Source organism: Diadema setosum, chromosome 18 (genome assembly GCF_964275005.1).
Source record: "Diadema setosum chromosome 18, eeDiaSeto1, whole genome shotgun sequence".
NCBI lineage: Eukaryota > Metazoa > Echinodermata > Echinoidea > Diadematoida > Diadematidae > Diadema > Diadema setosum.
The window spans coordinates 32,979,541-32,995,426 of NC_092702.1; the positions used below are offsets into that span (position 1 = coordinate 32,979,541).

The 15,886-nt window shown below is 38.3% G+C and overlaps 1 protein-coding gene across 1 annotated transcript in view; it reads right to left on the bottom strand.

Moving 5' to 3' along the window:
- Positions 1-13,929: 13,929 nt before the first annotated feature.
- The window catches only part of LOC140241788 (SH3 domain-binding protein 2-like), a 50,929-nt gene continuing 48,972 nt past the window's right edge, over positions 13,930-15,886 (bottom strand). Inside the window, exon 13 of the mRNA XM_072321538.1 lies at positions 13,930-15,291. Coding sequence (XP_072177639.1) covers positions 15,169-15,291 — 123 coding nt within the window. The 3' untranslated portion in view covers positions 13,930-15,168. The remainder of the gene's footprint in view (positions 15,292-15,886) is intronic.

A 15,886-nucleotide genomic window follows, 5' to 3' on the forward strand; every position in this document is an offset into this window, starting at 1 on the left:
GAACTGAAGTATACTGAAATAAACGTTGTGATTTTAATGATGATATGAATGAAAATGAAAATTGTTGGAAATGGGTTAACTGGTTAAAGATCAATCGCTGTTTCGCTAATTGGTAAAAGATCAAATCGCCATTTCGTAGGCTTTCTTGACCAAATGCAATAGTGCTAATTTGCTAAAGAATATGATGTATTTATATATTTTATATTCTTAATAAGACTAAATCACAGACGTACGTATGTGCGTGTGCGCATGTTACAGAAAGGCGCGGGATTAATTGGGATGATTATGTTATGTTGTGAGACGATCAAGACGTGATGGAAAACCAACTTTTATCATGACCACCAATCTGCGCTACTAGTTGAGAGATGATACATGTTGATATGGGTGTACGTCACGAGACCGACACCCACGAGTCATAGAACCACGAGTCATACAGCTCACGAGTCATACAGCCCATGAGTTATACAGCTCACGAGTCACACAGCCCGTGAGTTCGACATTAAAGCTATGGGCCCACGAGACCGGCACATTAAGCCCTGTGTTCTGTAGAACTCGTGGGCTGTTTTTACCTAGAATCGAACTCATGGGCTTTATTTGCCTTGTCGAACTCGTGGGCTGTATAACTCGTGAGCTGTATGACTCATGGACCTCTTTTCAATGTGGCACTCGTGGGCTGTATATGACTCGTGGGTGTCGGTCTTGTGGGATGACCCGTTGATATATCCCCCCCCCCCCACACACACACACACACACACACAATACTGAAACACTACATGAAAACACCACAGAAGACAGCTGGGTGGCATGAATGAATTAGGCTTTCAAATCAGGTATTAAAGAGCAGTGGTACATAGATTTTAAACAGAGTTTTACGTGTCCAAGAAGCTATAGTTATCTAGGAATACTTTCCTCTCATTATCACAGTAATCTACAACTTTCCCGGCCCATACGTGGGGAAAAAAAAAAAAAAACCCAAAGCGATTCTGTATGATAGAGAAACTTTTGACTTGGCCAGTTGTTATGCTTTGTGGGACAAACCTCGGAAAGGGGGGGGGAGACTTGCACAAGCTCGGCTGTGGTCATGGGAACCCTTTTTCATGGACTACTAATTATGGTCATCATTATTTGAAAGGAAATTGAAAATTGTGTATTTGTGTTTGGCACCGGTTTATGGCTACACACAAAAGAAGTCTCTCTTTTTTTAGATAACGTGTTTATTCGTGAAGAACATAAATGGGGCAGAAAGAACTATTTTGAGACAGAAGACTTCCTCGTAGTGAAATGAAGGCATTTTATAAACAACCCATGCACACTAGTCCTGATTATTCTGCTGGTATGCGCCCACATAATATTATGCACACATGCAAACACGTTATATGCATACTTCCGTTTTTCATTGCCATTTCAAGTGTACAATATTCTGTGTCTTTCACCGACCTTATGTCTGTGTATACGTCTAATAAATAAACTACTGTAAAATGCACCAACCCAGCCATTCGGCCATTATCTAACGCCTCCCACAGTTTATGCTTTTCTGTCTTTTCTGTCTCTGTATAGTGGTCTCAATGTTTGGAAAAAGGAGCATCGATAACAAAATGGCTCCATATCCTTGTGCCTACACAACAAGCATTTACAAAATGCTTCCTTTCGTTTAATAAAGAAAGTAGTATAATGTCAACCATGTCAAAAAGTTTGCACGAAGCCCAACCTTTCCAGATACCCCCCCCCCCAAAAAAAAAAAAAAAAAAAAAAAAAATTGGGTCATCCCACGAGACCGACACCCGCGAGTCATAGATCCAACGAGTCATACAGCCCATGAATTTGACATAAGGCAAATAAGGCCCATGAGTCCGACATTAGACTACCAAGACCCAAGAGTTCGACACTGTACCGTATGTCCCCTTCCCCTCCCCCCCCCCCCCCCAAAAAAAAAAAAATAAAGATAGTGAATCAATCCAAGCACAATTTCAGGGTATGAAACTAAAACTCATTGCCCACATCTTACAGAAAATTTGCTTCAGTGGTCGAAGGGAAATGAGGATTTTTGTAGAGCATGTCAGGAATCCCTTCCCTCCAAGTTCTGTCTATTGTGTTTACATATTTATATGCAGTTCCAAGAGCATCAAGTGCTAAACTTGGAATAATCAGACTCATGACATGATTTATAACAATCCACATTTCTCTGTGACCGCTTAATTGAATGGGGTTTTCTACAAAATAGGGCTTAGATGTTGTATTTTAAGACCCTGAAGTAGTATTTAGACAGTTAAATCGTATTGGGTGTGATCAATGCAAATATCCGATTGTATTTTTTTTTTACATATTGTATAAGCAAACAAGGCCCACGAGACCGAAACACGAAGCCACGCCACGTGAGGTAATGTCGAACTTGTATGTCGAGCTCATGGGCTGTATGATTCGTGGGTGTCGAACTCGTGACGTGCACCCTTAAAAACATCTTTTCTTTTCTTTTCTTCTTTTTTTTTTTTTTTTTTTTGGGGGGGGGGGGGCTTCCGCGGAATCGATCTACTGTGATTACGTTGCCAATTAAGACGAATACGTTCTACCACCCATCGTTCTACCGCCACGGAAGCCGTCAAAGATTTCAATTAAGACGAGGTTGCATACAATCGGATATTTGCATTGATCACACCCAATACGATTTAACTGTCTAAATACTACTTCAGGGTCTTAAAATACAACATCTAAGCCCTATTTTGTAGAAAACCCCATTCAATTAAGCGGTCACAGAGAAATGTGGATTGTTATAAATCATGTCATGAGTCTGATTATTCCAAGTTTAGCACTTGATGCTCTTGGAACTGCATATAAATATGTAGGTTTCGCGTATACTCGTTTGCTGTATCATGTCTTCCACGGACTGCATGGTAGTCTACGCTTGTCAATATCAATTTTATTAGTCCACAAGGAGCATAATATGCGTTTACAAGACTAACGCCTGACATTTCTTCCGCCTTACACGTGCATACACACAAAACACAACTCTTCCTTTTTTTTTCTAACGATAGCATACCCCCCCCCCTCCCACACACACACTTACGAAACTACGTTGTGATGCTTTTATTACCAATAGTCCTCATTAACAAGTCCCATAATCGCGGCCTGTCACAACAATTGATGAAACAGATTATTATTTACATCCCGATTTAACTTTGAAAAAAAAATGCAAAATTAAATCTATACGTAAAGAGACCAGGAGATAATGAAAGTTATGGCGGAAAAAATATTAAACAACAGTTGACCGAAAACATTTCCTTATTGACGAAAGGTTCGTAACATAGCCCTCTATACAAACCACATCGTAATGCTTTGGTATCGATATCCTGACCGGATTTTCCGCATTTTCAGTGCACACAAAATACCAAAAAATAATATCTCTCTATTTGTTTTTTCTCTCCCTCACACGTTAGAAATAATTAACCTTCTACCTATGAGGACGACGAAAAAGAAGATAACAATTTACATGATTTTTTTTCCTTGTGAGTGGAGGTTTACACAGAATTGACGTTTTTGGGATAGTGCTAGAAAGATCCTTCACTTTTTGACAATTTTGATTGTTACAAGATGTTAAATTTGTGTATAATATATCTAAATGTTTAATTTCTACAAAATATCTTATTTTTTGTATACATCGTTATGACTTTATTGTTACTAACATATTTCTTAAAGTTTTTCTCAGATGAAATGAAAGTAAAATAAGAGTAAGATTTGTTAAGTAAAACATCTGATGAATTATTGGAGTGATATCTTTTTGATTTTATTTCATGTGATTTAATGTTATATGTTTATTATTGGACTATTTTGATAAATGTGTTTATTTCTAGATCTGCGATGTATACAATGTGTTTGTTTGCTTTGTGAATGTGGATGTGAATTTTGTAGCACTGAACGAAATTTGAATAAAGAATTTCTTTTTTAAAGTGTGTGTGCGGGAATGAATCACATGAGGGCTCAAATGCTTTAGGTCAACAGTAAAATAATTAATTTTGCGAGCCTTAGCCCATGTGTTGCTTCCCTAACCATATCATTTGTATTAAACGTTAAGTGTACCATTTCAATGAAATGGTATGTAATTCGGATGTTTTGTTTGGCTGAATAAATAATAATGATAAATAGAAACAATGAAATGATTAGCTTGAGCATTCACACACGTAGTCATCAAAACAGTCTTATTAAGACGTTGAATCTTTCAAGATGATCTTTTTTTTTTTTTTTTACAGTATTCAATAACTCGGTAGTACTGAAATGCTTTTAATCATATTCTTACATTGTTCAGAATTTGTTTTTTCTCCATGTTCGTCCGTTCCGATTTCGTTCCAATTAACAATCACAATGAAAATGTAAACGCCTATTTCTTCCGCTGTTATCTCTTTACCTTTGTGCATCTACACAAAGTGTAGGATGTCGTATACATAAAGCTTCATTTTTTATTCCCGTCGCTTCTCCTTTGCCTTTCACAAGCGCACACGACGAGAGGAGTGCATAAAACATACATGCACGAAATATGCAAATACCACCTGTGTGTGATTCTAGATTCAGTAAACAGACCGTCGACATGCATATCTCCCGTCTCCTTGTGATGAAGAGACGCATTAGATGGATGTTGTACTGTGGGCGTATTGTCTCTTGTGTTCACTTTTACAGTGCAAATTTCTTGATTCCATCTCTGTACTTCCGTCTTACCGTCCTTCACCACTATTTTTTTTTCTCAACTTCACCCTCCTCCTCGTATAATCTTCAATTGCTATCACAAATCAGCGTAGAAAAAAGGCGTATTGATTCCCAACAAGAGTTGCCAGCAATCAGCACTCTCATCTCGTTGTATTCATAAACCTTGTTTTATCATACACTTTTTTTTCTTTAATAACCTCGATCTAATACAGAACAGAGACTGTACATTATTCTTTATCTTCTTTTGACCATCACTGCGCATCATGAACGGCACAGATCCGTTTTACTCGATATAAGTATAGTTGGTCATGGCGACATTTCCTGGTAAGGTCAAAGCCCTTATATATAGTTTATCAAAGGGTTCTGGTGAGGTTGACGGAGAACGCCCTCATGTGGTCATACTTGCAGTTTGTTTGTAAAGTTTTACAATGCTAGCCAGTATCCGTTTTGAATACCATAAATTTGAATATTTATATCATTTAGATATGATATTTGTACAGTACAATCTTTGTGTTATGTTATGTTATGTTTCGTGTCATTTAATTCAGCAAACGCTTTTGTGAAGAGTATAATCACAAACCCGGGTTAAGTGACATTTTCAAAATTTGTAAGATAGTCCATCAAACACATGATACAAGCCTTTCCGGTGATACCTCACTTGTTGCATAACAAGGAATATTCTTGAAGGTGTGATGACTAAAAAATCCCATGGCCCATTATTTCTTTGTTTTTAGCACGCTCAATCGCAAATCTCTCATATTGACAAGAATAGAGCTAATTCGTTTTGCAATCACTTCACTCTTCATTTAATTTGGGAAGTACTTTTAACCTATATGAACATATTTCAATGTATCTTTTCTAACAGTGTTAAATTTTGTGTGCATCGATAACCTGCCATCTCCTTCATTTTCATTTATATCAACAAAACCGCTCTCCTACCTTTCTTTTATTTACTTGGAGTTACCTATCGTTTTGCATTATTTTGTATCTGTTTTTGAGATATGGATATGATAATGCTGTTTGCTCATAATCCTGCGTAATATCGTGTCGATACCGTGTTTCTGGCTTCAGTTTTCATGCTTTTCATTGGACCCACTTCTCCACTCTCGCTTCTTTACTACAGGGTGCGTTCGAGCGCTCTCCTAAAGCGAACTGTACCGCACCGTACCCGCGCCAGAGGAGCGCTCGAACGCTCCTAAAGTGTACCGTACCGTACTGTACCGAGCCAAAAGTGGACCACTTCCCGATGTGCTCCAAAAGCGAACCCAAAGTTCGTTGTAAAGCATGCGCGTATCATGCGCATACGTCACAATGCAAATACATCATTCTCTTTGTTCGGGACAGCTGTAAGTAGTTCAAGCGACAGGTGGATGACATTCTTGCTACAAACGAGCGTGACCATTCCTAAAAAATAACTCGTGAGGTACGCTTTCTCAACAGAGCGCTCGAACGCTCCAAAACTGGCACAGTTCGGTACGGTACGCTTTGGTTCAGTTCGCTTTGGTTCGCTTTAGAGCGCTCGAACGCACCCTATTATCATACCCATCTTTCTCCATGCTAACTTGTATCACCCTAAATCGTATTTTCCGTTCTGCGATTTGCCTATCCCTATTAGAAGCTTAGGTCTGATGTATTCATTTTGATTTGCTTCTTATATGATAATCGTGCATATTATATTCAATGTTGTTGTATATTTAATGTGAATACTGTGAGCTTATGATGTGAGGCAACCATATCAGCCTTCCCACTGTTGGATTGTCATTAGTTATTCGAAGAATAAACCAGATTATATATCATAATACTATATCCAGTACAGTATGTATTCAGAACATGACTAAATTCTTATAGAATTAACTACAAATTATCAAATCGAAGCATGGAAAAGCAATGTGTGAATACACTTTATGCACCATGGCATGATTGCTCTCTGCTGTCTCCGTGATTGCATATACATGTATACATTCTTAATGCACAGAAGCCCTGGGACGATTCTTGTTTCACCTTGGACCACAAACGTTCATTTTAAGAATAATAATATGAAACAACTTGCATTTTGCCTGATAATGTAATTGTCCTTCAAAATGAGGGAGTGCATTTGTGGTCGTACACATTATTTTATCATGTATAGAACAAAGACTATAAGTGTTGACAATTATCTATACAAAAGGATAATAACGCTAAAATTATTTCATTTCAGGCGTTGAAATGTGACATATTATGTTGTGAAATTGAAATGACTTATGGCTTGTTAGCCATCTATCATGCACAAGCGAAGTGCAACAGTATACATCATCACTGCATCTAGACATTGTGTTCAAAAGTCACTCAGACAGCGTCTTTGATTCAAGGCGTAATAGACAATGCTCGCACGAAATTTCAGTCAGTATTTCATCGTTTTTATTTCAAAAATAGCAGATGATTTCTGTGTAAAATACATTGACAATATACATAAAAGATGCGACAATACAAGAAAGTTCTTGGGCAACACTGGAGAAGATTATCTCCTCTTATTTTATCCGAATACACTTTTACAAAATGACGTAGGATTAAACTGACACACGTTTGAACATGATTTTTTTTTTAAACAAGAGTTGCATGTAAAAAGTACAAGACTTGTATGCAACGAGTTACCAATCGCTGTCAGAACATGCTCAGTGTAATAAAGGGAGATTTTTCCCCGTCTTTTTTTTTTTTGAATTCATGCTTCACATTCATAGCGACAGAATCTCATAATAGTTGGCAAAATACATGACGCATTATTTGAACAATTTCTACTCATAAGAAATCCCCACCCCAGTAAAAAGAAAACAAAATACCAAATAAACAAAAGTCATAAACTCTTTTTGATCGATCTCCAACTCTTCCCGATAGTGATGATGACAGCAATATTGTTCCATCAGATCGAACTTATATTTTTCAGTCTTTGGGGAAAAAAGAAGAAAAAAGAATAGCTGCAACAAATAGTAACAGCACATCAAATACGACACATATGAAATTGTTTCATATCGTTTCAATGTCCTATTTCAATGGCAAAGTCCTGTTTTTATACGAACAGGAAACGGATATCCCAGATAATACTAAAGGACAAAAATGAATGGACATGGAAATGATCACATCTTCCTGCTTTGATGTGTTTTGTTTTATTTGTTTGTTTGTTTGGGTTTTTTTTTTGGGGGGGGTGTGTCCTTCTGTCTTCAGTTGTTTCTGGCATAACTTTTGATTTAAGATTCAACACTTTGTCAACAACTCTAAGATAGAAATATTTTGATGGGAGATACTTGAGTCTTACATATTATGTGGCAAGAGTTTTGTAGACACTTGCAGAAATCATCTACCAGTACTTGCCACAGACCATGTTATTAGAGAAACAAGGAAAAGTAGAAATTACGCGGTGCGTAATATATGTCCCCGCCGGAAGTAGCATTTTGTAGCAAAATGTACAATAAAGGTCAAAAATCAAGGTCAAAGGTCAAAGAAGTCAAAGGTCAAAATTCTGTGTAGAAGTTTTGAAGCGCTCACCTAGTGCCATCACATAAAGCACACGGAATCGAAATTGGGTTAGAAATGGCGAAGGAGTAGCATTTTGTAGCAAAATGTACAACAAAATGTAGGACAAAAATTAAGGTCAAAGGTCAAAGGTCAAAATTCTGTGTAGAAGTTTTGAAGCCCTCACCTAGTGCCATCACATAAATCAAACAGAATTGAAATCAGGTAAGAAATGGCGAAGGAGTAGCATTTTGTAGCAAAGTGTACAATACAGGCCAAAAAATCAAGGTCAAAGGTCAAAGAAGTCAAAGGTCAAAATTCTGTGTAGAAGTGTTGAAGCCCTCACCTAGTGCCATCACAAAAGCAAACGGAATCGAAATCGGGTTAGAAATGGCGAAGGAGTAGCATTTTGTAGCAAAGTGTACAATACGGGTCAAAAAATCAAGGTCAAAGGTCAAAGAAGTCAAAGGTCAAAATTCTGTGTAGAAGTGTTGAAGCCCTCACCTAGTGCCGTCACATAAAGCAAACGGAATCGAAATCGGGTTAGAAATGGCGAAGGAGTAGCATTTTGTAGCAAAATGTACAATATAGGTCAAAAAATCAAGGTCAAAGGTCAAAGAAGTCAAAGGTCAAAATTCTGTGTAGAAGTTTTGAAGCCCTCACCTAGTGCCATCACATAAAGCAAACGGAATCGAAATCGGGTTAGAAATGGAGAAGGAGTAGCATTTTGTAGCAAAATGTACAATACAGGTCAAAAATCAAGGTCAAAGGTCAAAGAAGTCAAAGGTCAAAATTCTGTGTAGAAGTTTTGAAGCCCTCACCTCGTGCCATCATATAAAGCAAACGGAATCGAAATCGGGTTAGAAATGGCGAAGGAGTAGCATTTTGTAGCAAAATGTACAATATAGGTCAAAGGTCAAGGTCAAAGGTCACGACTGAAATTCTGTGTAGAAGTTTCAAAGCTCCCATGTAGTGCTATCATATAAAGCAAACAGAATCAAAATTGGCTCATAAATGACAGAGAAGTAGCAAATTGAAGATTTTGATCACACACGGACGCACACACGGACGGACACACGGACGGACGGACGGACGGACACACGGACACACGGACACACACACGTACGGAGCCCGTTTCATAGTCCCCTGCTCGAACTCGTTCGGCGGGGACAAAAAGTGAGAGGAAAAACGAAGACAGATCATACTTTCTGATAAAAACTCTGGAATTTTCATCTTTGTTGACAATACCAACAACACAATAACTGACATGCAAGTGCTCCAGGTAGCGTTATTTCAACGCACAGCTATACTGTATAAACAGTTCTGATCGGAGCTTACATTGTGTTTTGAGAGTTTTTGCTTCTCATATTGACAAAGAAGCTGTATTTGATAGTGACCAACCAAAGGAAACTTGCTCTGTTATAAGGAGAGTGTGCATAAAGGAAAGAGAAGGGGGGGGGGGGCGAGGTAATCACTTTATTGGTGCCAGTACTATTTCTTGATTTGGTTAGACACAGTTCGTGTCCACTGAGTGGTTTTCATGAAAGTGCAAGGTGTCTCATGACTGCTCGAAAAAGTATTAAAATACTGTCATCATTACCAAGAAGAAACATCAAATCTTGGTCAATCCTTGCTGTCTGGTTACAAAGAGAAGCCAGGGGAGATTTTTCATGTCATGATACACTAAAACACAATTTATATCTCTCTCAGTCTCACAAAACTATTATATTTAACGGAAAACCAACCTGATAAACATATTCTTCCATACTGCTCCAGAGTCAAGATGAATAACACACAAAAACTGAACAGCTCTAACTCTTTTCTGATATATACAAGTGACTCAAGCTTATTATTTGGCACAAATATGACTCTCCTCCATCTTATCTAACATCAGATTGTCATATAAAAGCTGCATCTCTTCCTCAAGAAAAAAAATACACATTTTCATACCAATAGGAAGCCATTTAACTCCCTAAGCAGAACGGACACTCATTCAAAATAGGCTTCCTTGTCTTTCAATCATTCTTTCTTTTTCCATTCATTTTTTATTTTTGCACTTAATCATCCCAATTTATTCATATGACTCAATTAACTTGCTGAACCTTCATGATTAGAATGTTGGGCTCAATATACTGTAAAAGTGGAAATTGTCGCGCAAAAATAAAAGCACGCGAATATTTTTGCATGCCACATGTTCCAGTGGTTGATGTCTTGATTCCGCGGAATTAAAAACACGCGAAACTCTTCTCACCCGGCCAAGCGCGAAAAATTAGTCGCACGAAAATATCCACTTTTACAGTAGTCTGTGGACTATAGATTGACAGTGGGTGCATTATCCATAGACTGCATTAAAAAAAAAAAGAACAAGGAAAAACTGAGGGGAGATGAAAAACTGTGAAGACATGAAGAGCCTTTGAGAATTTGAGTCAACTATCATAGATGAAAGCCAAAGTTTGTGTGTGCAAGAATACAGAGTCCATTTGAGAGATGGTGCCGGGTATCTCAACTTTTTGTACACAGTAACAGCCTAAGCAGCTCAGAATGTGGCAAGAATGCCAGAGTCTGAGGAACAACATAATGCAAAAACGCAAGATATATACTTCTAATATACACAATATCTCATCTGCACAAATATTGACCTATTTCAGGCATATACTGAGTCCATGGAAGAAGCAATCAAACTTAACCCGTTGAGGACGAGTCCCGAGTATACTCGGGCAAGTGTCTATGGGAAATGCCAGCAAAATCAGCCCGTCCTCAATGGGTTAACGGGAAAAAAAGGTAAATGACTGTGTGTAGAATAAAAACATTCAAGATTTTTTTGTGATAAGTCATTGTGCCTGCCTCATGGAAGCCACATTCAGTCTTCGGCACACTGAAATATTTTTTCATGTATATAAATAGCTCATGTCTGCATTTCCCCTGATTGGGTTGATATGAACTCATTTGCATAAATACTCCTCCTATCTCCATCCCACATTATGAATATAGACAGAGTGTGCTTTAAGGTATGCTCACGTATTACAAAATTATAGAAAAGGCACTGTGAAATACAAAAATGCATACACACCTACTACATACATACATATACAGACTAGGCATTTGGATGAATGTATTAACAAAAGTCTTCTCTATATGTGACCTTGCACCTCAAAACAAACAAAAAGTCGCCAGACATGAATTTTTAGTTAAGACCATATTCTAAAAGAGCAGACTTTAAGCTTTAAAATGATGTATAACTCAAATCAAATTGACTCTCCTAACCTATCTAAATATTGGAAAGAAAGCACAAACTCAGGAAAAGTGTGAACTGAGAAAAGAGGCTCTGAAGTACAGTGTCTATTCAAGCGCTTAATCTTTACCAAACCGTGCTGGCTGTGCGATGAATGGGACAAAAAACAGGGAGTAAACCACCAGAGTAACAACAAATAAGGGATTATCAGATTAAACTGAAATTAAGCATGCCTCATCGACACATTCTGTCCATAATTAATGCCATCTTTCAAAGCAGTAGCCCTATCCTTTCAAAAGTTATTAGAGTTGAAAGTGAAGAGTGTGGACAAGGTTTTTCAGAAATGAAAAAGGGATTCTAAAGACACACCTAATCACACTATTCTACCAAAAATGTTCGAGATAAACTGCTAAAAAACACACTTTCCTGCCCGTTTTATGATACCAAATTTTAGCATAATGTAAAAGAAGACCCGCTCTTTCAGAAAATATGAAAAAGTCAAGTTCGGCTAGGTTGACCCATTTCACTTATTTTCAGTCCTCACGCAAAATCAGTGTGTGCGACTTTATGTTCGTTTTGAGGTGCACGGTCACATATACAGGTTTAAGATATGGAATTTAGATTTGTACAGCACAAAATATACACACGAAAATATCCAAATTAATGTACACATGTAAATGTACATCATGACAAAAAGAGGCGTTCGGGTCATCACTGCTATATCTATGCCGTATATCCCAGAAACAAATTATAACAGGACCCTCTGCACCAATAACTTTAAAAATAGTGAATCAATCCAAATATACTTTCAGGGTGTGAAACTACAACTTATTACCCACATTTTACAGAAAACCCCATTCCATTTGCTACAGTGGTCAAAGAGAAATGAGGATTTGTGTAGAGCATGTCAGGAATCCCTTCTCTCCAAGTTTTGTCCATTGTGTTCACACATTAATATGCAGTTCCAAGAGCATCCGAGTGCTAAACTTGGAAGAATCAGACCCATGACTTGCTTTACAACGATCCATATATCTCTGTTACCACTTAACGAAATTGAATGAGGTTTTCTGCAAATACAGGTAATATGTTATATTTTATAACCCTGAAACAGCATGCAGATAGTTTAATCATATTGGAAGTTATCAATGTGAAAATTCGGTTGTCATTTTTTTGGACATACTGTATGTATGGTGAAGGATTTTGTCGAACATTGTGACATCATAGTCCGATGAGCTTACACCTGAGATTTGCATCATCCTAAAATCCATTCTCCCAGATGGTTGGGGTTTTTTTTTAATCCTTACCCCACTTTGTTCACCAAATGGCATGCGCACTGGATTACTTGCTTAACCAACTGGCACAGCTGTGTGGTAGCTACTCGCCAATGAATAAAGATTATCTAATCTTTCATGGATTTGGATAACCTAAATCCTCCTTATGCCAATTATGTCACCTTGTCCTCCTTGTTGGATTGAGGCACACTGCTACCCTTACTAAAGCTGCGTTTACACCATGTTCCCGGCAGCCACGGCAACCTCATTTGTCTGAAATGCAGTGCGCCATGGGTAGATGAGACAGTCTCCTGTTTTTCTCCCCTTTGCATTCTAGTCTTGTTTGTTCCAGTCCTCGCCCGGTAATAAACATATAGCTATCAGACACTGTTCTCACGGCGTCCAGTAAGGCTAGACTATCAATATTTTCAGTCGTGTCCCGCTACGGACAGCCTCCAAGTCTTGTTACAGCCTATTATGTGCCGCCCCGTTTGGTTGCATTCACCCTGTTTTATTACAGCATACAAAATTCCTCATTAGCACCAGGACTGCCGTGGCAAATTTTTTGACAGTCTAAAAATCTGACACGGCATCCACAGCAATCAGGGCCTGTCACGTTTGCCTATCCTGTCTCACCACGTCCATCCTGTTTTGTCCACTGTGGTCTGAAACAGTCCATCCTGTTTTGTCCACTGTGGTCTGAAACAGTCCATCCTGTTTTGTCCACTGTGGTCTGAAACAGGGCTGTCGTGGTTGCCGAGAACATGGTGTAAATGCAGCTTTACTTTACAACCACAAGTAGGTCAAGCTTGGATGGATTACTGAATGCTGATGAAAAAGCTTGGCAAGAAAAGCTGAGAGCCTGCCAGCTAGCACATGAACAATTAAAGGACAAGTTCATCTTCATAATTATGCATGTGTATTGAGTGGATGCAGCAATATCAGTAGAACGTATCAGTGAAAGTTTTGGGTAAAATTGGACGATCCAATCAAAAGTTGTGAATTTCTAAAGTTTCTTTGCAGTCACTGCTGGATGAAAAGACTACTACAGTTTGTGATGTCACATGTGTAGAAACATGAAAAGTATTTTAAAAAAGAAATATGCAGTCCCTCAACTTGCTACTGACATATGTTAAGGGTAATATTATTCCCCCTGCCTTTCAGAAGAGGTAAGTGAAATGCTCTTTCATTATTCTAAAACAAGTGAAAATATGTCGAATTTTCTTTACATTTACTTTATACTGTTGTACACATGTGACATCACAAGCTGTAGGCTTCTCATCCAGTGACGGTGGCAATGAAACTTCAAAAATTCAAAACATTTGAACGGATTGTGTGATTTTCCAACTCTTTCTTCAGATGGCATGTATACACAGACAGCAATGGGACAGGCACAACATAAGAGCTCACTCTCCACACTCGTGGAAAATCTTTACTGGTAATAGCTTTAAGTGCACCAGCATGAAGATTATGCATGAAATTATGAAAATGAAAAGGAATTAAATAAAATGAAGTTCTGCTCCTCTAAAATGACTATATGGTACTTTCATCATATAGGAAAGCATATCTTCTCCCTATTTTCTTTGAATATCTTTCTCTTCCTGTCTCGTCCACTGAAAGCAACCATGAAATTTGACCAGACAAGGATGCTGGCTTTGCTTTCTCACTCACCGGCTTTGACGAAATCCGCCTTTTACTGACAAGGCCACCAAATCCTACTAAATGTGCACATTCACACAGAAGTTTACGATTGCAACCCTGCTCCAAATGGCTGGAAAAGTAACATCTTCACCTCACATTTATCATGGCAAGGTGACAGACGTTTCATATTTGGAAAAAAAAGAAGAAAAGATCTTAAAAAAACTACTTGACACGTAGTTGAGAACACACTCCAAACTGTACTTTAGTCATTTATGTTAAATGATATCTTCCAAAAACTGCACAGCTTTCTAAATCAAAAGCGGATCCAGTGAAGCACAAACTATGAGGGCGCTATAGCAGTGCCAGGAAATGTTGTCTCTTGACAGATCACACCCAGAGAGTGTTAAAATTCTATGGGCGTTGCAGGGGAAAACTAACATTGGCCCAGTCCTGAGTGACCTCACAGATATGATTTGGGTGGTGAAACCGAGGTAGACTATGATCCGCGTCTTCATCCCACAACCCACTCCTTCCCTGCTGGTTGCCGAGTGGGGGTGAGGCGGGATGTCTTGGGCTGTCACAGCTTTCGGCAGCGTCGATCATCATCACCACCACCATCATCACCATCATCGTTGTCATCATCACTACCATCATCTCGGCTGAAGACTACCTCCTCGCCCACATCTGGCTAGCCAACGTTCTAGTCCACTATTGACATCTAAAATCTCACATAGCGAATCACATCAGTATCCACAAAGCATCAGAATTTGGGTTTCTCCAGCCCTCAACACCGTCACGGCTGGAAGCTTTCTGCGATTTATGCCGAAGTCTGTCCAACTGCTTGCTTCATCCTGTGTACGGCTTCTGGAGCAGCAGTTGACTGTTTGGCAGGTAATTGCTCTTGTAGAACTCCAAGAGTTTTAGTACGGTGTCAAACTTGGGGTTGTGGTCTAAATGCAAGTTGGAATCCTGTAGAAAGGACAAAGTCTGGAGGTTAGACTGAACATTTTGACAGCAGGAGAAAAAAAAAAAAAAAAACCTACCCTCCATCAATATTTGCTCACACATGCATATTGATTATCTTGATTATTAATTCTGCCTCCCTTTATTATGCAAACATTTATGGGGTTTCCATTTCCTACCTACGTCTACTTGACTGTATAATTTGATTTGTTGTTTCATTTTGTACTTTCTTCTATTTTAGGAGGATGGTGAAGTTGCTACAAATGTTTGAGAGGGATTAACTCCATTCATGTTTCAGTGCAGTCTGGAAATACCCATCAATGAGTTTAAATTTTCAAAATAAAGCATCTTTTTTACAACACAAGTGACAAACAAGAGGTATGCATGAAACATTGGGAAATAAAATCCTGTTTTACACTGCTTAAAAGCTCAAAAACTGTTAATGACATTAATGGCATCAGGAACAAGCAATTGAGCCTTAATTTTCCTATCTTCTTAAAATACCCAAGTGTTATGTCACTCAGAGTAGTCCCTGGCAAACATGTTGGATAAAAGTTGACATGGAAGTCAAGAGTTTCAAAAATCTAAGAATTTAATCAAA